We start from the raw sequence: 24,373 nt of genomic DNA, 5'->3' as shown, positions 1-24,373 counted from the left end.
AAAAAAAAAGATTGGCATTGGAACATTCGTAAAAGTCCAAAATATCACACTTCATCCCACACCGCGAGCGCAGCCAGAAAAAGATGCAGTGCCACGATTGCTGGGTACTTTTTTTTTTTTTTCCTTCTTTGGTCTCCCATGTCTCCAAGAGAAAAAGGAATAAAAAGCAATCAAACACAATAGAAACTACAGCGCGTTTCTAAAAAAAAAAAAACACTATCCCCCTCAATGGGCCAGTGTCAGGGAAAAATAAAGTTATGAGGGGTCAAAAGAATGGTGACTCTTTATTAAATGTTACTTTTAATACTACATAAGCTATATAAATTTGGTATTGCTGTAATAATGCTGTGTTAGCGCTCTTAGATGTACTGTGGGTGCCATAATAGGTGTGGTTGGTATGAGCTTGGAGAAGCTATTGAATAACATGCATAATTTTAAGAATGGCGGCAAAAACGTTTATATTATAACTTGGACAAAAGGTGATGTGACATTCAGATACATTACAACATGCCGTGTGCTGATAGGTCATTCTCATGGGGAGTGTTCATGAGCTCATCAAAAGGGAGGGAAATTGGACGTGCTCCGTAGGGTCTTGCTACATGACAGTTAAAAAAAAGACTACATCATTCATTTGATTCAAACTGGTTTTCCTTTAAAGTGTAAAGAATGATCACGTTCTGTTGACTTGTCTCTCTTTCAGTCTGCTGACTGCATGGTCGAAAAATAAATCTTGTGTATTCTTCTCTGGATAAGAAACTAAATGAAAGTTGTTTATGGGGGATGATTACTGACACAAGCAGGTTTACTGAAATACAAACCACAGAATAAAGCAGTGTTTACCAACCGTTTCAGCCTTGGGGCACCCCTGGGAAAAAATTTTATGCCGTGGCACTGCTACCAAAAGGAGGGAGGGGTGTGGCTTATTACGACATATGATTTTTACCTCCATTGTTATAAAAAGACAGGGCTGTTTAAAAAAAAAAAAAAAAAAACACACAGGGAAGAGTGCTGGATGGGCTATTGATATACATTATATTTAAAATTAACATGCTGCGGAATTATATCATCCTCATGTCAGTGTGGATGATTTTCAAAATCTCATCCACTTTGTTGCTACAGTTACTATAAATTCCATAACTAATCTGTGTCCCCCCCACCCTACATTGGTGGCCCCACTCGTAATCGCGACCCCCTACATTGGTGGCCCCACTCGTAATCGCGACCCCCTACATTGGTGGCCCCGCTCGTAATCGTGACCCTCTACATTGGTGGCCCCGCTCGTAATCGCGACCCCCTACATTGGTGGCCCCGCTCGTAATCGCGACCCCCTACATTGGTGGCCCCGCTCGTGATCGCGACCCCCTGCATTGGTGGCCCCGCTCGTGATCGCGACCCCCTGCATTGGTGGCCCCGCTCGTGATCGCGACCCCCTGCATTGGTGGCCCCGCTCGTGATCGCGACCCCCTGCATTGGTGGCCCCGCTCGTGATCGCGACCCCCTGCATTGGTGGCCCCACTCGTGATCGCGACCCCCTGCATTGGTGGCCCCACTCGTGATCGCGACCCCCTGCATTGGTGGTCCCACTCGTGATCGCGACCCCCTGCATTGGTGGCCCCACTCGTGATCGCGACCCCCTGCATTGGTGGCCCCACTCGTGATCGCGACCCCCTGCATTGGTGGCCCCACTCGTGATCGCGACCCCCTGCATTGGTGGCCCCACTCGTGATCGCGACCCCCTGCATTGGTGGCCCCACTCGTGATCGCGACCCCCTGCATTGGTGGCCCCACTCGTGATCGCGACCCCCTGCATTGGTGGCCCCACTCGTGATCGCGACCCCCTGCATTGGTGGCCCCACTCGTGATCGCGACCCCCTGCATTGGTGGCCCCACTCGTGATCGCGACCCCCTGCATTGGTGGCCCCACTCGTGATCGCGACCCCCTGCATTGGTGGCCCCACTCGTGATCGCGACCCCCTGCATTGGTGGCCCCACTCGTGATCGCGACCCCCTGCATTGGTGGCCCCACTCGTGATCGCGACCCCCTGCATTGGTGGCCCCACTCGTGATCGCGACCCCCTGCATTGGTGGCCCCACTCGTGATGATTGCAGCAGTTATAGGTGACCCCGGTGGGAATAGCGCCCCCTTAGAAGGGGTATCCTCACTCCTTAAGGAGAGGACTTGGGAGGCGAGTGAGGAAACTTATAAGGCCACGCATGCTCCTCTGGGAAATATGTGCAAATTAGAAAGATGGAACAATACCTCTGCAGCGCCACCTATTGGATGGCAGGATTCCTGCAAATCCATACCCGACCTTTTATACAGGTCTTTATAACAATGATTGGACCTCAAATAGTACCATTGAAAATACAATGTGTCACACAAAAAACAAGCCCGCGTGTGGCTGTCACCGGGAAAGAAAGTTTTTCTTTCTTTGATTTTTCTTTGTGGGAATGCAAAAATATAAGTGAAAAAGATCTGCAGCAGGAAGGAGTTAGGCCTCATGTCCACGGGCATGCACGGGGGAATACTGCAGCGCTTTCCACCTGTGCCCGCAGTCACAAGGCCAAAAATGACAGCATACTCGCCTGTCCGGACCCTGCGGGTCTTCCCTCCGTCGTGGCTGTATCTTCTTTCTTCAGCGCAGTGGATATGCTCCGCACGCAGTGAGCATTTTTTTTTTTATATCTCCTGTTCTCCCACGGATCCGCGGCACAGCACAAAAACAGCTGCGGATGTGCCACGGGTCTGGACGGTCTCCATTGACTTTAATGGAAGTCACGGGAGATCCACAGGAAAATGGAGCATGCTGCGATTTCTTCCCGCACGCCAAAGGAAAAAAAATCACATTTGCATGCATTTATATATTCGCATGCTTCTGGAGCTGCGTGAGACGCGCGGATTTTATAATTAAGATCCGCATGTGCACATTGGGCTTTAATGTGAAGTTTACAAAGTGTTTTATTTACTATGAGCCTCCTCCATGAAGGTTAAGGTCCAGTGCAGAAACAAATGTTACAATGTTTTAGTAACGGACCCGGTGATTAGCTTTGTCATCGGAGCCCCATGAGTGTACTTGTAGGGGGGGCGACTTGTATTACAGTGTTACAATTTAATGTATTGGGGAACTTCAACATTTTCAAGTGAAATCTGGGGGGGGGGGGGGGGGGCGCAGCTGTACATATTTTGTTGGCCGGTAGGTGTTCCTATAGTGTACACAGGGCAGTAAAATTACAGATTCCCTCTTTTTTGGGGGCCAGTAGGATTATGGTGCTTTGACATTTCTGCAGTGTTTTTTTTTTCCTGATGTACTAACAAAAAGTACTTAAACGGCTTTCTGTTGCGAACTTCTGAGCCCCCTAACTCCTTTTTGTTTCTGTTGATGGAGCGGTGTGTGAGGGCTTGTTCCTGGCGGTGTGAGCTGTAGTTTCTAGTGGTGCCATTTTGGGGTACATATGAGTTTGTTTTTTTTTTTTGTTTTTTTTAAAATCCGTATTCAATTTTTTTTTAGAGGGCAGACCTCGGGGTGAGTGCCTCAATCCTGCCTTTGCTGTGGAGCTGCCCCCTGCTGGTGTGATGGTCTGGGGGGCCATTACATATGACAGTCGGTCCCCCCTAGTAGTGGTACGAGGGACAATGACAGCTCAGCGATATGTTCAGGACGTCCTGCAGCCACATGTGTTCCTCTCATGGTAGAGCTTCCTAGAGGCAGCAGGATAATGCTCGGCCGCACATATAATGGGGTCACAGGAAGCCCCCACAACATTGTCACACTTCTTGGCTACCCGGTCGCCAGATTTATTACCAATAGAACATCTATGGGACCATCTAGGAAGCCAAGCCTACAAGTTTGCAAAATCTAGAGGCTCAATTACAGCAAATGTGGGCCAATATTTGGCAAGATAACATACAACATCTGTATCCCTCCATGACTGCCCGTATCACATCTTGTATCCAAGCTAGAGGTGGTACAACAGGGTACCAAAATCCGCCATACCTGCCCGTATCACATCTTTTATCCAAGCCAGAGGCGGTACAACAGGGTACTAGAGCCTCCATGCCTGCCCGTATGACATCTTGTATTCAAGCTAGAGGTGGTACAACAGGGTACTAGAGCCTCCATGCCCGCCCTTGTCACATCTTGTATCCAAGCCAGAGGCGGTACAGCAGGGTACTAGAGCCTCCATGGTCGATCATGTCACATTTTGTATTCAAGCTAGAGGCGGCCCTATAGTGTACAAGAGTCTAAATGTCCGCCCATATCACATTTTGTATCCAAGCTAGAGGTGGTACAACAGGATACTAGAGCCTCCATGCCCTCCTGTATCACATCTTGTATCCAAGCTGCAGGCAGTATAACAGGGTACTAGAGCCTCCATGCCCTCCTGTATCACATCTTGTATCTAAGCTAGAGGCGGTACAACAGGGTACTAGAGCCTCCATGCCCTCCTGTATCACATCTTGTATCTAAGCTAGAGGCGGTACAACAGGGAACTAGAGCCTCCATGCCTGCCCGCATCACATCTTGTATCCAAGCTAGAGCTAGTACAACAGGGTACTAGAGCCTCCATGCCTGCCTGTATCACATCTTGTATCCAAGCTAGAGACTGTACGACAGGGTACTAGAGCCTCCATGACGCCCGTATTACATCTTGTATCCAAGCTAGAGGCGATACAACTTGTGCTCTGATATCGTAATCACTTATGTCAATGTTACAATCACATAGAAAGTTATTTTGTTTTATTCCAACAACTTCTAGGAGAGATGTTCTTGTTCTTGTTTTTTTTTGTAGTTCTAACTCATGGCAGCCCAATGTTTGGGGTGTGGGCTGAGTTATATATACTGTTAAACCCCTTCTTGACACCTGACCTGCAAGTGTCAGAGGGAAGTTCAGTAGGAACTGAGCTATTTAACCCCTTGCTGATCTACGTTGTTTATAGAAAGAGGCTTACGTTATCCCTCTATAGTCCCCCTGCAATTCAGTCATTGAATCATACGACCTGCAAAATATAACCAACATATCGTGTATGCTGGGCAGTGAACAATGTAAAGTTGGGTCCGCACGGGGCTGATTTCCACTGGAATGTTAGAATTAATTTTTTTACTCAATGAGGAGGAATTCCGCACCCAAATTTGCATTAAAAACAGTTTTTAAGGTAGATGTTAAGCTACTAGTAATTAGGAAATTAAAGTACCAGTACCAGCTCTGCTACATCGTACATGCGCGCACACACAGCTCTGCTACATGCACATCACACACATACAGCTCTGCTTTGTTGCTTTTCCATATAAGCTGCATGGTATTTATAAACTTTAGCAGCTCGCTGAGGAGACATGTTAAAGGGGTTGTCCCGCGGCAGCAAGTGGGTCTATACACTTCTGTATGGCCATAATAATGCACTTTGTAATGTACATTGTGCATTAATTATGAGCCATACAGAAGTTATAAAAAGTTTTATACTTACCTGCTCCGTTGCTGGCGTCCTCGTTCCCATGGAGCCGACTAATTTTCGCCCTCCGATGGCCAAATTAGCCGCGCTTGCGCAGTCCGGGTCTTCTGCAGTCTTCTATGGGGCCGCTCGTGTAGAATGCCGGCTCCGTGTAGCTCCGCCCCGTCACGTGCCGATTCCAGCCAATCAGGAGGCTGGAATCGGCAATGGACCGCACAGAAGCCCTGCGGTCCACGGAGACAGAGGATCCCGGCGGCCATCTTCAGCAGGTAAGTATGAAGACGCCGGACCACCGGGATTCAGGTAAGCGCTGTGCGGGTTGTTTTTTTAACCCCTGCATCGGGGTTGTCTCGCACCGAACGGGGGGGGGGGGGGGGTTAAAAAAAAAAAAAAAACCCGTTTCGGCGCGGGACAACCCCTTTAACTCGCAGCTTTCGCATATTTGCTGCACGAGATTTACAAACTTCAGCTGGTGGCTCAAGTGAAATTGTGGCTTGTCGCTGTATCATGTAAGCTGCATTAGCTTTACAGGAGCGTTGAACCCTCTGTGGTGACATGTTTGCACGACAGCAACGGTTTGTTCCAACACTGGTCAAAGGTTGACAATTAGATGAAGGCTGGACTGATGTTGGTGGCATTGGCACTGGAGAGGACATGATATCACGTTCAGAAGATGTGAAGTTAGCGGTGAAGGACTATGCCTCAATATACACTGCCAGCTATGTATGGGGGACATTTGTGAGGTGTCATTTATTGGAGTCTCCACACAGGTGTCCAGCTGTCCCACAATATACAAACTGCTAGACCGAATACTGCTATATCCACAGCAACTGATGTGATCAGGGGGCGGAGCTAAGAGACGATAACTGACATTCACAGGTGTTGTCAGGCCCTGCAAGTGGTTGTTAGTACTTTGACTAGTAATTATTAAGAAATTATATAGTACCAGTGTTTCTGGTGGCGCAATGCGGCACACAGCTCTGCTACATGCATGTTGCGCACACACAGCTTTGGTACATATGTGTGTGTGACAGACACATATGGCTCTGCTGCATGACATGCGCGGCACAGACACGGCTCTGCTGCATGACATGCGCGGCACAGACACGGCTCTGCTGCATGACATGCGCGGCACAGACACGGCTCTGCTGCATGACATGCGCGGCACAGACACGGCTCTGCTGCATGACATGCGCGGCACAGACACGGCTCTGCTGCATGACATGCGCGGCACAGACACGGCTCTGCTGCATGACATGCGCGGCACAGACACGGCTCTGCTGCATGACATGCGCGGCACAGACACGGCTCTGCTGCATGACATGCGCGGCACAGACACGGCTCTGCTGCATGACATGCGCGGCACAGACACGGCTCTGCCGCATAGAATCTGTGATAACGTCACTGTCATGTGACCCCGCACTTCTCCCACACAGGTGATTGATCACATGATAATGACATAACAGGTCCTGTGAGCACGCGGTTGATGGCAGGCTCTGTTTTATGTATGCTTTAGGACCTGCGATGACATCACCATGTGATCAGGGGGCGGTGCTAAATGCCGGTGGCTGATCACACGACGGTGACATCAAATGTCCTACATGGAAAATATACCAGCAGCACTGCCAGAAAACCCACTCTGGGTAGGACCGCAGAAATGCAGCAGCCTATAGGGAACCTGAACCGCCGTTCCTTAGGACAATCCAGACAAAAAAGCAACTTGGCAGCATAAATAGGTGCAGAAAATAAAGCTCGGTGCATTCTCCCATAACCAGATACAGCTACATTTTGACCATTTAGGGCTTTGTCGAGCTTGGTGATCTAGCAAAGAGTCTTAATTACAGGTCCAATCAAATTACAAGACACGCCCACTTTAAAACAACGCCCATCACATCAGGTGTCCTAAGTGTCTATTCCCATCTTCACGCCTAATATAATACCATGTAAAATACATATACATACATGTAACACAGTATCCAAAGCCTATCCAACCCCACCAGCGTGCAGCGGTGTCTCCTGTGTCCAATTCGCACGCGCGTTGACCTGCATCCCGTGAATCCGCGGGGAAGTTAGCCAATTCACGCGATGCTTGCTATAATGCGTGTCATACCCTTCACTGCGCATGCGAGTACTCCTAAGGCCGGGTTTACACAGGGCGGATTTGCCGCAGAAATTCCGTCCAGAATTTTGCCGTGGCAAACCCGCCTGCAGCTGCTAATCCCGAGATTAGCCAGCCATATGGGCGAGATTGCTCAGAAATCTCCATGCAGGATGGCGAATCCATCGTGGCAAAGCCGACGGCTTCACCGGCCGCAGCATGTCCATTCTTTCTTTTTTTTTCGTTGCAGCTGCGCTCTCCTCTATGGGAGCGCCGGCCGCAACTGAAAAGCGTGCGGCCAAGCCGCTCCCAAACCCGCGGCTGAGTGCTGCGGGTTTTGAAGCAGCGCTTTCTCGTCGTTTTTCACTGTGAGATTTCCGCTGGGAATATGCCGCGTGGGAACCCAGCCTAAAAAGGATACCGTGGAATCACACGACCCTAGATGGCATACAGAGCGTCATACATGTAGCGAACAGTATCATGTATAGAAGAATCACAAATGAAGGTATGTTGGCTCTAAGCTCACGGACCAATATGTATAGCTTGTCACAATGCAGAAAGTATCTATTTTGTATCAAGGGCTATTATAAATGCAGACAACAGGAGTATAGGGTCTGTAAATATTACGTATGGGGCTCATATATATATATATATGAGGCCCAATGCAGAGTCAGTGCGTTGTCAGTGTTGTAGAGTGTTCACAATAGGACCGCTGGTCATCGGAATAGAACTAATTGAAGATAACTAGTACTATTGCCTCGATAACTAGTACTATTGCCTCAAGTCCACCATGTGACGGCCGCTGTAACTAGATGTCCAGTCCTGCAGGCACAGGATGTCGTTCTGTACAGTGTATATCAGCCTGTAGTTCTGCCGTGTTGTATTCTAATCCATAACTATATATAGAGCACATAGATCTAATTGTTGCAAAACTAAACCATAACGATCCCATGATGTAAAGATTAGAAAGCCAAGTCATTTGAATGCGATACGATTTATTGTCTAGTGCTTTTACACGCTGTAAAGGCCTTTGACCCTGAACACCGGGGCGTCCTAAGGTCCTCGTCGCAGCAGATTGGCCTAGGGACAGGCGTGTTAGAGCCGATGTAGACACAACGATCTCGCTCAAAGCCGTCTTTTGAGCGGTAATCGTTGTGTCTAACTGCACTGACATCGTGCCGTTTTCGCTAAGCCGTCGCTCATCGTTGTCTTTCAGCATGCTGATGATCAGCCTTATCAGGAGTTCACAGCGGGATACAGCTGATACTATTGTTACAGCTGTATCCCGCTCTGTGAACAGCCGGGGCATGAAGAACAGAGCGGTCCAGCTGTGTTCTGCATACCCCACTCGGAGCGCTCGGCTGTATAACAGCCGGCCGCTCCAAGCAGAGAACAGCTGGATGCAGAAGACAAGCAGCCCCACTTGCCTTCTGCATCCCCCGCTCGGAGCGCAGAGTAATCGGTCAACGTTTGAGTGATCACCTTGCGCTGTAAAGGCACACAACGATTACCGCTCAAAAGACATCTTTTGAGTGATTGTTGTCTAAACCAGGCTTTGGTGAAGAGTTTTGCCCTTTACAACAGACCTGCGGCGCAAATGGGACTAGACAGGGTTTCGCTCTAGTGTTGGAGCATCTGGCAGTGAAGCGGACCCCCAGTGTGCACAGTCTCTCAGTAGGGTCCAAAGAGTACAAAATGTGTTTGTATGCAGCTGATACGCGGTTGCGTAATATACAATAGCTTATCTCCCTTTCTGTGTTTTTTTTTTTTTTTGTGGAAATTCGCAGGTCTGGTCGATTTTGAGTAACTTTAAAATTAATGTGGCAAAATCGGAGGCACTGAATGTATCTATACCTCCCAGGGAGGCTGCTAGTTTATCACGTTTTCCATTTAAATGGAGGAACTCTAGCATTAGGTACCTGGGCGCACATATACCCAGAAATATCGTCAATATATCCTCCAAACGATCTTCCATTACTAGAGCGTACTATTAAGGATTTGAACAATTATGACAAAAAATTCTTGGTGTGGTTTGGCCGTATTAAGGTTCTCAAAATAGATGTTGTCCCTCGCTACCTAGATCTGTTTCAGACACTCCCCATTGTTCCTCCGGAGGGTTTCTTCAAACTACTACAAACAGCATTTACTCGATTTGTATGGGATGGGAACCGTAGTAGGATCGGTTTTAGAACACTGACCAGACCCAGAAGGGATGGAGGAGCGGGGCTACCTGACCTGAGGATCTCCCATTTGGCCTCCGTAGTAATGTGTGCATTTCACTGGCATTTCCACAGGGAAACCAAACAATGGGCGAGTCTAGAAGAGGATTTGTTGGAAACACCTTTCGCAGAAGACTTCCTAAAAATGTGGGGTATATCAGAGATCTAATACAGGCTGTCCAATAAGAGGGGACCATTAACTCCATTATTTGGTAACTCAGATTTCCCACCTGCTATGAAGGCTTCCTAGGTTGGTCAATAACAGACAACATTAAAGTGGCTGGTTCGAGGAGTGTGGGGTCTAATACTCACCGCCGGCAATCCAGTCCTTGCAATGGCCTGCGGTGCTGCCGCGTCGTCCTCCAAGCCTACAGAGCATTTCTTCCTGGAAGCAGGGCTTGAATACTCCGCCTCCAGTGAGCTAGTGCTCCGATTGGTCAGTCCAGCGCCGCATCAGCCAATGAAAGCCGGCGCTGGATTAACCAAACACAGCCATTCAATGATGTCACTCCCATTGAACTCCCGCGGGGCTGATGGGCACAACTGACTCGCTGAGATGTTGATTGAGGTCTTAGTCACTTTATTTATGCTTTGGGTTTAGTATTTTTTTGTAGTTCTACTTGAATCTAGGAGAGAGATGACGGCGAGAATATGGCTGTAGGGTTTTTATATTTATATTTTCATTATTTGCATTTTCCATTAAATTATATGTATTTTTATGCTTTCTAGGTGTATGGCAGCTATTTTTTTTGAAGCCAGACACAGGAGGTATATGACTAGAGATGAGCGAGCATACTCGCTAAGGCTAACTACTCGAGTGAGTAGTGCCTTAGTTGAGTATCTGCCCGCTCATCTCTAAAGATTCGGTGGGTGGCAGGTGAGTTGCGGGGGGAGAGAGGGATCTCCCCTCCGTTCCTCCTCGCTCTCCCCCGCCGGCAGCCGAATCTTTAGAGACGAGCAGGAGGATACTCGGCTAAGGCACTACTCGCTCGAATAGTTAGCCTTAGTGAGTATACTCGCTCATCTCTATATATGACTAATGGCAGGGGCCATCTTTCTGTGGCCTGTTTTTAGTCAATGATATCAGCCATTTTTTTGTAGTCCAACAGTTGAAGTTTCTGATGACTGACTAGTCATGTGGCCATTTTGGCTTGGGTATACATATACATATTAGAACATATGCTGTTTTAGCAAGGTTTGATGACATAGAGGTCACATAATAGATTCGTCCTCTGTACTCCCTTTTGTTTATCGGCAGTTTTTACTTGTTTGATATCTCATCACTCCAGAGATTATTTATTACTTTGATAATGCACTTTCGGGGAAAGTCTATATAATCATGTGATCTTTACAACTTTATCTTGGTTTTTACAACTTGGAGATAATAAGAACGGACCACCAGGAGGAGGGCTTACTATTAATTATAATCATTTTTTGTATAGCGCCAACTTATTCCGCAGCACTTTTCTGATCATGAGCCTGTAAGGGAGTGTCCATGCAATCATGTAACCTAATCAGCCGCTATTTAAGAACAGTCATTACATTTACAAATTGTATCCCCTGAGGAAATTTGGTGGCGAAACGCGTGTCGGGGGTGCAGGTGGTAAGGTGGGCTTTACACATGCACTGTTGCTTATATGCATAGATTCGATGCTTTGTATGCTTGATGTGTAACTTGATCTGATATATAATTTTGCATACATGCACTTTTTGAACATATATTTAATTCTATGAACGTGATGTGTTGTATGCCTTCACTCTGCCTGTCTGCTGCACATTGGAGACTCCTCTCTATTGTACTGTAACATCTTTTTAATTCTAAGGAATGAAATATATAAAGTTTTTTTGTTTGTTTTTACGGAAGCTTTGCATGCTGACTTATTTTTGTATTAAAAAAGTAACTCTGCAGAACACTTAGGTGGGGGAAATCTTTTTGGTGCCCATTGGCCGCCTTGGATGCAGCCCAATAAACTTCAGTAGAAAGGGAGTCATAGAATACATGATGTAAGGCTAGAATTTCATCAGAAATTGATTGGTGCAGTCGTGTTTTTTTTTTCTTTACCTGCAGCCATTTTTTTAGTGATGTCATGTTGAGCATTTTTAAATAAAGTTATGTTGAACTATGTGGTACGGAAAACCCTAATCACAAGTCTTTTCAGGAACCAGAAGATGCCTCTAACAATTCAGGACAGAACTGAGATCGTCCTGACGGTCGATAACAGAAGTTCACGTGAGTTCACCAAGGCTTTCAATCAAGAACGCCCAGGAAGGCAACCAGTGAGCGCAGAAACTGTCAGGAAACTGATTTAGAGCAGTTCTCAGTTAGTCCTGGACACGATCACAAGTTTACAGAAATTGGATCATTTCCCCCGACTGTTTAGTACCCACTGGATGTCTTCTTGGGTGTTCTTAATTGATAACTTTGGCCACGTCTTGTCAACTTCTGTTACCGACCATCAGGATGACATCAGTTCTGTCCTGGATTGTTAGCAACGTTTTCAGGTACCCGAAAAGACAGGCGATTGGTGTTTTCCATACCACATAATTCAACATAATGACTTTATTAATATTCAACATGACCTCATCCATAACTCAAATCATGTATCTCATGACCCTCTTTCCACTGAAGTTTATTGGGCTGAATCCAAAATGGCTGACTGGCACCACCATAGTGCCAAAAAAGGTGTCCCTCATCCATCTAAGTGTTCTACAGAGCTTCCAACTTGTATCTCTATTCGTTCTGAAGATATTCCAGGTGGCCCTGATTTTTGAGTCACCCAATTTTATGGAGAAAAAACATTGACACGGATGCCCCGGGGCTGAAAAGGTTGGGAAACTCTCAGCCTTGTAGATTACACCTGCTTCAGACATGATCCACAGATGAGCTTACATCCGTCTACTACAACAAGCCTTCCCGCTGCTACATATTAGGTGACATCATGGTCCACCCAGAGTTGATGGTAGAACAAGCACATTTCCCAAGCTGAAACTAACCTCTCCCTGCCAACACAGATCAGTGAAGTTGACACAAATGCTTCCAGACGCCAAGCCATGTGTCATAAGTTTATTTTATCTTGTGCGACCTGTTCTGCATTATCCCAGCCGCGAGCCTATAACAGCCTGAACTCATTCCTTACAAGAGGCTCCTCTTCCTAGGGCAGGTCCTAAGACTGGATTCACATCTTACAGTCGTCTGACCAGGTGATTCCTACCTGAGACAGACTTTTTGTTCGCTGGTTCTATGTTGACAAGTCGGACAGGAAAACTTTTTGATTCTGTTGGACACAAAACTAACCCTGTAGATCATTATGGCATCCGTTGGGTCCTCAGTTTCCCTCTTGTTTTGTGCTAAGTCGGAAGGACTGGAAAGTAAGGCTGTGTTCATCTGTGTTCTCGGGGTTTTTATCCAGGTCCGTCATAGGAGCCAAATGTTGAACAAAAAATTGCAGATGTGCCAGATCTGGAACTTAATAGAGTTGTTTGGCACCATTTGGGTCAGTTAGCAGTAATGGGCTACATCAGGTTTCCATCCGCCATGCAGCACAGAATATATGGGTAGAAGGGAAGTACTTCAGTCAGTGCTCCAAGTCTGTACCATCTTTCTATAGTGGTTTATGGACTTTTCGTGAGAATGGGGGCTCAGTTCCCATTGTACCCCTGCCTAGTTATAGACGGACAGGTTCCCCATACACAATAGAATTTAGGTAGTGTATAGGTATCACCGTGAACATTCTCCTAGACATGTCTCATTTATCAAGGCTATAATTTCTCCTAAGTTGGGGACATCTACGCTCTTCCAGTGTCACAATATAACCAAATTGGATAAAGACAGCAATTTACATCCAAAAAATCTGAAATTTTGGTGGAATTGTGTGTGAGCCAATGTTCAAGAGTGCCGAGGATGGGGTTTTGTGATCCACGCATCCCACCAAGGATTGGTAGTGTCTGAAACATGGAGTCCCAGTATTGCTGAAGTAAAGGGCGACTCCACAATATATACAATAGTGTTTCCCCTACTGCCACAATTCCTCGTGCAGTTAGGGCAGGGGTGCGCAACTCCAGTCCTCAAGGCACCCCAACAGGTCATGTTTTCCGGATCTCCTATAGTATAAACATCTGAGGCACCAACCATAATTACATCACCTGGGGAGATCCTGAAAACGTGACCTGTTGGACTGGAGTGGGAAACAGCAAATTTGGGTGATAATTGTCCTGTGTACGTGCGCTTAGCATAATTAAAAAAAACAAGTGACTGTCAAGCTGTGTAAACGAGGGTCACTCAATGGTTGAGTGACTCCTGTAAACTTTGCATGGACGCGGGTGGGCCGGAACGACCCCTACTGACTCCATTCACTTGAACAACTCTTGCTACTTTATAAGTGCAGGAGCAGTAGTCTGAGACATGGGACGGCTGTCGGGCACTTCAGCGCCGGTAATCTGAGATCCATGGCCGGCCGGGGGCCCTCTACAAGCCATCAGTACCTAGCGGTTTTGTTGTTGGGGAGCTGCTGGAGAGGGGCACCCCAAGCTGAGACGCTATGGTCACCATTGGCATCTTGATAACATTTCAGCTGTTATCTGTATGAACATTGTGATGCTTGCACCAGAAAACGGTCCTAGGCGCTTCGTGCCACGTTCCCTGTGAGTTTTTAGATACCTGTGAACACCTTTTTCCAATTTTCCCCAAAAAGAGCATGGCTTTGTGAAAAGTGAACGTGGCCGAAATTGCATCAAAAATTGGTGGTTTGTCCTGGACAGTAGCAGTTCCTCATGACTTCTGACTAGAGATGAGCGAGCGTACTCGGATAAGCGGTACTCGCTCGAGTAATTGGCTTTATCCGAGTACCGCTGTGCTCGGGGCTAAAGATTCGGGTGCCGGCACGGAGCGGGGAGCTGCAGGGGAGAGCGGGGAGGAACGGAGGTAAGATCTTTCTCTCCTTCTCTCCCGCCCGCTCTCCCCTGCTCCCCGCTGCGACTCACCTGTCAGCCACAGCGGCACCCGAATCTTTAGCCCCGAGCACAGCGATACTCGGATAAAGCCAATTACTCGAGCGAGTACCGCTTATCCGAGTACGCTCGCTCATCTCTACTTATGACACTTTGCTCACTCACTGGGCGTCTTCCTTGGTGTTCTTGATTGAAAGCCTCGGCCACCTCATGTGAACCTCTGTTACCGGCCATCAGGATGGTCTCACTGCTGTCTTGGGTTGTTAATGACACATTCTGGTACCTAAAAAGACATGTGTTTTGTGCTTTCCATACCAGATAATTGAACATAACAGCTTTATTAATCCTCAACATGACATCCATAACTCGAAAATTGTTTACCGATATTGAAAACCTGAGTGCTTCTATCAATTTGTGATGGCAATGTACCCTTAAATCATGTATCCCATGACCCCTTCTCCATTGAAGTTTGAGATTGAATCCAAGATGTCTGCCACCACAATAGCGGGCAGACACCGCCATAGTGCTAAAAAGTTTGCCCTCTCCCATCGGTGTTCTACAAAGTTTTCCTTCTTGTATCTCTCTTTGCTCAGTATAGGTGACCCTGTATATTATATCCCAGAGGTAGAAAAGCCCTTTGAGCATGCAGAGACCTCAGGGGAATTGTCCAGAGACCCGTTGTATACACGGACCGCCTCTTCTGCTCGCAACGTAACCAGAAGTAACAAGATATGGTAGAGCCGCGTTCTGTCATGTAGACTCATTCGTTTGGCTACATCTGTTGAGTCTTGTGAGATTTTCCACTTAAGAATATCCATCATTGACATCTTGTTACAATGGGAAGAATGTCCTGCTTTGTTGACCCGGTGCAAGGTGTTTCCTGCTTGGCAGCACCTCGTGTGATCCCGGCGGTCGTGCGTGTCATGTACGCTTGTTTTTGCCTTTTTTTAAAAAAATAAAAAATATATAGTTTTTTATCTCCCCAACAGTTTTGCGTCGCCATTGCTCACTGCGGGTTTCTGATATCCCTATGTGGCTTTTATTACTATTACATAATGCGGTATATTGCCGGTGAATGACCTCTTTCTTCTTCTTCTCTTGCAGCTTTCTGGGGTGACTCGTTTTCTCTGAGGAGCCTAGAAGCAGACGGCTCATGACTTCAGATCAGGATACTAAAGTTGTGGCTGAACCGCAGGTACAGCAAGTCCAAGAAGCCAAAGATAGTTCACATCTTGTAAGTACAGCTTCATGTAGCTCCGTTGAAGGCTCTGCTAGAGCTTGGTACTTTTTACATAGTGGATGTGTCAGTTGGATAACTTTAAAGGGGTTGTCCAAGTTAGGGAAAGCCCTGTCACCAGGTATAAAATAACTAATTGGCAGTCACTCACCTCTTCTCGCTGCCCTGTTTGTCTGTTGCCACCGCCTCTGTTCTCCGCTGTCTGTTTACCGGGAGCTGTGATGTCCCATTAACCTGCTGCAGCAGCCGTGTCATTGGCTGCTGCAGCTTGTTTGAAGATGGGCTCAGCATGCAGAGTGACGTTACAGGGAGATCGGAGCTGTGGCAGAGGACAAACAAGGGGAGTAACTGCTTATTTGTTTTATACTATGGGGGACCCGGTGTCAGGGCCGTCCTTAACACGAGCAACCCCTTTTTTTTTAAAACGAACCTGCCCTCACCTTTTGATCCCCATAAGCTATGTAATGGGGCTCAAACGTGGGGGAATGGGCGGTCAGGTCAGTGAAGCTGCGTTTCATACTGAGTGCCCCTATTTCATAGAAATGACTCGGCGTTACGCTTTGTGTTTGCGCCAACCTTGTGGGGGCACAGTGCTGCAGCAGGGCACTCTGTGAGTATGCAATGCAGCTCTCCGGAGCACCAGTTCCTTTACGTTTTGAGCACCATAATTTATGGGGGGGGTTCAAAGGTGATGATGGGATCCCTTTAATGGGGGTTTCCATAAGATAGGTCTTCCTTATTAAGTAATTTGGGGGGGTCTGACTCCCAATACCTCCGCCAAGCTGTTGTTTTCTGCAGCATTTTCTCAGGCCAGTGACATCGCCTTCTCTCATCACATGGCCTACATGCAACTCAGTCGCCTCAAGTGAATGCAATTGAGTTGCAATACCAGGCACCGCAGCTATACAATTGTACAGCACTGTGCCTAGTGAAGAGACCACCGTGCTCAACAGAACGGTTCAGCCTCTTCACCCAGTTAATCGGGGGTATCAGGAGTCAGAACCACCCGACCACCACTGATATTGCTGATCTATCCGGATGAAAGGTTAGCAATATTTCTGTTCAGTGACGGATTCTCTAACAGGGGTCCTCTGCAAGGGGGGGCAAATACTTTTCCATGGTAATGTTATCTGGACGCCTATTTATGGTGATCACCATCTTGCAGCACAGCAATGCTGCGGACTTGATAGAAATAGAGTGCATAGAACAGGTGCCATTCGGGTGCCCGTGTAATCTGACCATATTCTTCTGAGACCCCTTGTGCTGTGTGATGGTATACATATATCATTAGTGCTATACGTTATGATCGCGCCTCAATTAAATCGTTTACAGCTATGTTTTTGGGTCACAGAATTCTGTTAATTGATACATGCAACATACATTTCCTGCAGCGCCATCCTGAGGAGAATGTATGGCATTGTGCCAATTTATTAAAGGGGTTGTGCTACAATTGACACATCCATAGGATAAGTATTAAGTCTGATTTGCTGGGGTCTCACCATGGAGACTCCTACTACTCCAGAGAATGGGGATCCCCTGTCCCCTCCTTACGGTGGGCTTGTCAGGAGTAGATGGGACTGGCGGTCACACAGGCACGGTGCCCCTCCATTCATTTGTGAGAGTGGTGAAAATAGCTGAGTGCCCACACTGACCCTGGAACAGGGGATCTGGGAATGAACAAAGTGGCGGTCACACATGTGCGTTGCCACTCCATTTCAGTGGGCCTACTGGAGGTAGCCGGTGGTCCAACTGAAATGAATGGGGCCGCAGCGCACATGCACCACCACTAGTCCTTGTATTTCTGGATACACCAGACCCTCTTCTTGGGATTGGTGGTGGTGGTGGTGGTGGGGGGTGAACTAGCGGTTGGGCCACCACACATCCGCATGTTATCACCTGCCCTGCGGATGCTGTAGGTTGTGGGAAAGTACTGTTCTCTAGAAACCAATCTGCTTTGTCACATAATTGGTCATCCTCTTTGCGCCGCCGCGGGCTTCTCAGGGAGTCGGCGCTCCGCTGGTTTGCTCCGACAACATTTACTTTCTCCATTAGGCAGGGAGTGACCTTACACCTTGATAAGACATTCAAGGACTTGAGTCAGAAATAAACCTTGCTGCAATTTTTCAATGAAAATGTAACCTTGATCTGATCTGACCGCCATATACATCAGGCCGAGATTACACGGTTAAAGCCGCAGTCAGCTGAGATTTCGGTGTTGTCGTTTTTAACTCCTTCGTGACACGGTCTATCTGGGAGTGAATAAAGTGACCATTTTTGATGGATTTTCATCTCTGCTTTTTAAAAGCTGTAATTTTTTTTTTTTTTTTTCAATTTCCCTGTCAACGTGGCCAAATTAGGCCTTTTTATTGCATGGCAAGCTGTAGCTTTTATTGGTACCATTTTTAGGGGCGCGTACAATGTTTTTCATAGTGGGGAGAGGTAGGTATATGCCGGTTAGTTATATCATGGAAACAGGGTTTTACTAAGAAAAAAACAAAAAAAACTGACAAACCTTCAACCGCACCTCACCCCCTTCCCGGCAAAGTTTGGCCAGCTCTGTTGTGCGGGAAGGTGACGTTACAGTTTAAGACCAAGTTCGTTCTTCTTTAAACAGCTGTAGCTCCGGATCGATGAGGGCTACCAGCACGCGTTTTAATAACCCTTAAGGCTCATGTCCACGGGCAAAATAAGAATTAAAATCCGCAGCAGATTTTAACTCTTCTCCTGCCCGCGGATCCGCGCCCCATAGGGATGCATTGACCACCCGCGGGGTAGATAAAGACCCGCGGATCGTCAATAAAAGGGATTTTAAAAAAAATGGAGCATGAAGAAATCTGGACCATGCTCCATTTTCGTGCGGGTCTCCCGCAGGGACGGCTCCCGCGGGCTTCTATTGAAGCCTATGGAAGCCGTCCGGATCCGCGGGAGACCTAAAATAGGAATTTAAAAGTATTTACCCATCCGGAGCGGGCGGGGAAGGTCTTCTCTTCCTCACGGCTGCATCTTTCTTGCTTCGGCTCGGCAGATGTGCCCGGCGCATGCGCGCGGCACGTCGGCGACGTGCCGAATTCATCCGCCGGCCGAAAAAGAAGATCCGGCCGTGAGGAAGAGAAGACTTTCCCCGCCCGCTACGGATGGGTAAATTCTTTTAAATTCTATTTTCAGCGCTCATGTTTCTCCATGTAGAATCCGTAGCAGGCCTGATTTTCCCCGTGGACATGAGGCCTTAGGGCCCTGCACACTAGCGTTTTTCTTGTGTGTCTTTTTTCACGCAATACTGCTGCGTTTTGGTTTTTTTTTACCGCGATTTGTCAATGGGACTTTCTAATGTTAACGCATCACAAGGTTGTGCTTTGCGGTTTTTTGTGCGATGAGTTTTTAACATTAAAAAGTCCCATTTGACATTAGCGGTAAAAAAAAAAAAAAGTGCCAAAAAAACGCTAGTGTGCAGGGGCCCTTAGGCTGGGTTCACACGGGCGGAATTTCTGTGTGGACCCTCCATCAGAAATTCTGCAGCATTTACAGTAGTAGCGAAATGATGAGATTTTGAAAATCTCACCCAGAAGCTGCAGAAATAATCCACGTGTGGAAACGGACTTCGGAGCGGAATTTAAATCCACTACATGTCAATTATGTCTCCATCTCCGTCCCGGGATTCACCTTCTCTTAATTAGGGGGTGAATTCTGGACAGGAATCCGCAATGAAACCCGCACCAAATGGTGTGCAGGTTTGGAGGCAGGTATTTCACGGCTGATCTGCGGCGGAATGCCAACTGCGGACATCCCGCTGGAAATAGTCCCTGTGTGAGCGCAGCCCTACAGAGCCGGAGTTAGGCTGCCGGTCCGATGTTCCGCCGCAGGGGAGGAGGAGGGAGCGCTACAAGGTCTCTGCGAGGAGCCTATCTAAATGACAGGCTCACCGCGAAGAATCACGACACGCCGAGATTTTAATCACCATAGCTTTCTTACCGTCAATGATGCCGTATCAGGGCTTTTTTTTTTTTTTGCAGGACACCCTGTAGTTTCTATTGCTACCATTCTGGAGTAGATACAACTTTTTAATCGCTTTTCATTACGTTTTTGTTTTCCTTGGAAACGGGTTGACAAAAAAAGCACAATTCTAGCGTTATGTATCTTTTTCTGATTACGTTCACTAGAGATGAGCGAGCATACTCGCTAAGGGCAATTACTCGAGTGAGCATTGCCCATAGCGAGTACCTGCCCGCTCGGAAGAAAAGATTCGGCTGCCGGCGCGGGGGAGCGGTGAGTAGCGGCAGTCAGCAGGGGGGAACGGGGGGGAGAGAGGGAGAGAGAGATCTCCCCTCCGTTCCTCCCCGCTCTCCCCAGCCGCTCCATGCCCGCTGCCAGCACCCGAATCTTTTCTTCCGAGCGGGCAGGTACTCTCTAAGGGCAATGCTCGCTCATCTCTAACGTTCACCATTTGGAATAAATAATGGGTTATCTTGATAGATTGTACTTTATGGATGCGCGATACCAAATATGTTGTTTTCACTTCATTATACGTTTCTTTTAACTTTGAATAACCTTTTATTTAATTTATTTATTTTTTTGCAATAATAAACTTTTTCATTTTGTCCCCAGAAGGGGTCTTTAACTTGTGATTGTTTCATCACACATGTATTCTATTGCAATATCCTAGTATTGCATTATACTGCATTCTCACAGGCCATATAGGCGATTGGCAAATATTCATGGCAGCCCTTGGGGCTTTCAGAAGGTCCTAGGCTGCCATGATAACCAAATGCCACCTCACAATCTTATCACATGGGGTCTGTTTGGCACACCCGGACACAGACTGGGGCATTTAAATACAGCTGTTAATTGACAACTTTTAAATGGTTAACAGCCGCGATCAGGGTGAATGTCTATTTGCGACGGCGGCTGGGGGGTGTTGGCTGTCAGACAGCCAGCATCCACAGCGTATCGAGCTGGATCGGTTCCCGATCCTGCTTCATGCAAACTCCTCACCCCAGTATACGCTTTGGAGTTAAAGGGTTAATCTAACTCTTGCCAGTACCTGGGCAATTTTTGGCCCAAGACCCCCAGAGGGTTGTTCTAAAAATAACTGCATTTTGGTCTTTAAGACCGGCTAATCTCCGGTTTTAATAGAACGAGCAAGAGTTAAAGAAGTAGCCTTCTGGTTTTGGCAGCTGTCGGTCTGCGCCTTGGCACGTCTCCTCCGTACAGAGGCCTTAGTGTCTTGGATTGTAATTTGAGTGACAATGGCATGTGTTTTGATTTGTCTGTCTGAAGTTACTATTTTTGACTTGTGGGTAGTGGCCTCTGTCCAGCTGGACCAACTCTTATAGTAGATTCATTAACGCATCAGCCTCGGCACTGGCAGAGCATGGTTTTACAATGGGTTGCTGTTTTAGCAAAGAATTATGCCCACGGAGAAGCCTTGAAAGGACCGGCTTGTTCGAGTCAACGTCGTGCGAGGATTTAGAGAAAAACCCTACTACGCAAAACACAATTCAGGAAGGAGAAAACTCATCCCCTCAAGGGGTCATTCCAGGGTCTGGGTCCGAATACTCAACTTCCTCCGCCGTGAAGTCAACGGTGACAAGTAATGGACTGTTTAGGGGTTCGCGGTATCCCTCTTACAACAGCATGGATAACACCGAGTGTCATGGACCAGTGCCGAGATCTAGCATTACCAGGTCAGTGAACTTGCTGAATCCACTACATAACGTCATGAATGTTCTTTCCAAATATGAACATTTACCTAAGGAGATAGAAGTCGATGGAAAACAAGACCTAGGTTCGCAGAGCCCAGTCGTAGCAGGCAACTGTACATCTCAAGTCTCTAGCTCTGCAGTTGTAGACGCATGGCCTCTGCATGACCATGCTTCGCCGGCTCAAGTGTCTCTGAATTCAGAGCAGAACTCACAGGAAGTTCTTTCCTTAAAAGCAAACTACTTGGCCGGCTGCCACACCGCATGGCAGAGCTCATTAACACACAGAGAAGAGGAGAAAAATGCTGATAATCCCGAGAATAGAAGCCTATTGGATTTCTGTTCTGCAAGAAGACAAATTAACGAAAACCTGCCGGCTCCAAGCGACGAAGAGGTGAGGCAGAATTCGAGAACCAACACCTTCTACAGCATTTGTTTAGTAGACGATGACGATATCGGTGAAGACTTTTTTGAGAAATCTTATAAAAGACTACAGTATGATATAATGCCCGGTAAGGATTACGGTGCTGCGGAAAGTATGTACAACACATCGGGTTCTCCGAGTATTGGCATAGAAAATGTATCTCCTGTGCCAAATTGCATGCCAACAGCAGTTGATTCAAATGAGTTTGAAGGTTTACCCCGGACTGGTTCAGCCGGTTTGCTCTCTTTCGGACCTCCGTCAAAAGACTTGAATGAACTCGGAGATTGTTTTCTTAACACGGACTGTCCACAACTCCAATATGTTTTTAAAAGTCCTACTGATAGTATTTCATGGAACTGCAAAAACCAAGAATCGAGTTTTGGTTTTCATGCGCCTCAGGGACAATGTTTACCGGAAACCATGGTGGATATTTCTGCTTTGCTAGTACTAGATGAAATAAAGAAGCAGCCCAGTTTTGACCAAGCTCAAATGCCATTTACTGAATCCCTGCTTCATGAAGTGGAACCAACGTCTGAATTTTCAAGCCAAGAGTTTAACGGGACCACCGAATCGCCTAACGAAAGCACATGTCAAACTTCAGACGTAGACTTTATTAACTCCTTGAGTTCAAGTCTAGAAGAACAGGTGGAGGATCACATTATCGATGACTCAGAAGTGGATGATCACGTTGCAGATGATTCACAGACCTATAGTAAATCCCTACAAGAAGGCACTCTTGAACATTGCAGAAAGGACAATATCGTAGATGATGTTTTTAGGTCAAACGGCGAAGACGTGCCGCCTACTTTGGAGGAATGCCATAATTGTTTGAACGGCGATGCGATCGGTGAACAATGTAATGGAGACGTTTGTGATGAAGATCTGGAGGAACAAAGTCACACCGCTGATTTCTTCGTTGATGGAGACTCCTCAACTGAAACCTCAGGGTTGTACCAAGAGTTAGACCGTATTCGAGAAGGGGAGTCTTCTGAGAGTTGTAGCGATATTGAGCAGTCGGATGTTATGGAAGCTGTTGAAAAACTCTCAGCTTGGACTTCCCAATTTGGTGAATACCATGCAGAAGTCAGAAATGACTCACATCACACAGAAAACGCTGAAAGTAATAACCCTACTAGCCTGCTCGAAACTGTAAAATCTTCCGTAATGGATGTTTTTACTTCTGGTCCTTCTTGCCCACAGCCGATAATTAGCAAGGACTCGAAAAGTGGTTTGCTGAACACAAGTCCTAAGAGCGATGGATCTGCTATCGTTGAATATTTTGACATCTCTTCTGTTAACCATTCTAAGGATGATGAGCTCGAGACGTTCCCTGATTTCGAGGACCTAGTAGACATGAAGCTGGTTGGTCCTGACTTTGGCACCACTGATCAACTCGTTTATGACTGTTGCTTGGGAAACAAATTAGTTGCTGTCCAGTCACACAACAATCAACATAATGAAGTCCTTTTCCTATCAAATGCCTCTCACGGTCATTTTGAAGAAGGTGGATGTGCAGATGCTTGCCTAGATGTAGACAGCGGTCTGTCAGAATTGAGTCAGATGAATGACCTTCTTGACTATGGTTCCAATTTTGAAGTGGATCAGGTCGATCAGTTTGCCGCTACTCCCTCATACGAAATTCACACCCTATCCACAGTCTTTACAGATAACAAAGAGACTGAGCAAAATAATGAGGAGTGTGTTCTTGATTTGATGCAAGATCTCCTTAGAGAGTCTCGAAATAAGACCAAGGATCTATGTGACGGGGAGGAGCAGCCACTGTCCTGTGCGTTATCGAGTGAACACTTCTTGGTCAGGCCCGACTATAAAGTGGATTACTTATGGTACGATTCTACATCCGATGACCAGCATTGCAACCTCCAATATCAATGCGTTGATGAGAATCTGGAGGTTTCGGACATTAGCACAGGGAAATACGCGTTTCAGCTACTGGTTCCAGAAAACAGAAGCATTTGGGGTTGGCCTGAGGTAAACTCTGACTCAACACTCTTGCTTTTATTATTGGACTACTTTTAGCTGTGTGCATTTAGTATTCCTTCTGTATTTGATTAAATATTTAAAGTGATCCCTCCCCCCCAGTACTGGGACTTTAAAGGGAACAAGCCATCAACTATAAGCGCCATAAACTAAAGGCCCATTTACGCCAGCTGATAATTGCTAAAAAATCGCTCATCTGCAATCGTGTTGGTGATAATGGGTGCATGTAAATGTGTGCCCATGGTGCGCTTTTCGGGCACTGCTAGCTGATCCTTAAATTCAGTCCAACCTAAAAAAACGTCCTT

At 46.9% G+C, this 24,373-nt stretch overlaps 1 protein-coding gene across 3 annotated transcripts in view; it reads left to right on the top strand.

The window, feature by feature from the left end:
- The window catches only part of LARP4B (La ribonucleoprotein 4B), a 72,322-nt gene that overhangs the window by 17,542 nt on the left and 30,407 nt on the right, over positions 1 to 24,373 (top strand). The window contains exon 3 of one of the 3 annotated variants that reach the window (XM_066585809.1): positions 15,818 to 15,947. In XM_066585809.1, the coding sequence (XP_066441906.1) occupies positions 15,867 to 15,947 (81 nt within the window). In that variant the 5' untranslated portion in view covers positions 15,818 to 15,866. Of the gene's footprint in view, positions 1 to 15,817; positions 15,948 to 21,384; positions 24,060 to 24,373 lie in introns of those variants that run through there. The other 2 variants (XM_066585808.1, XM_066585807.1) reach the window with 2 other exon arrangements.

The sequence above is a fragment of the Eleutherodactylus coqui genome, chromosome 12 (genome assembly GCF_035609145.1).
Source record: "Eleutherodactylus coqui strain aEleCoq1 chromosome 12, aEleCoq1.hap1, whole genome shotgun sequence".
NCBI lineage: Eukaryota > Metazoa > Chordata > Amphibia > Anura > Eleutherodactylidae > Eleutherodactylus > Eleutherodactylus coqui.
The sequence above is the reverse complement of the archived record's forward strand: the minus strand, read 5'-3'. Positions and strand labels throughout refer to the sequence as shown.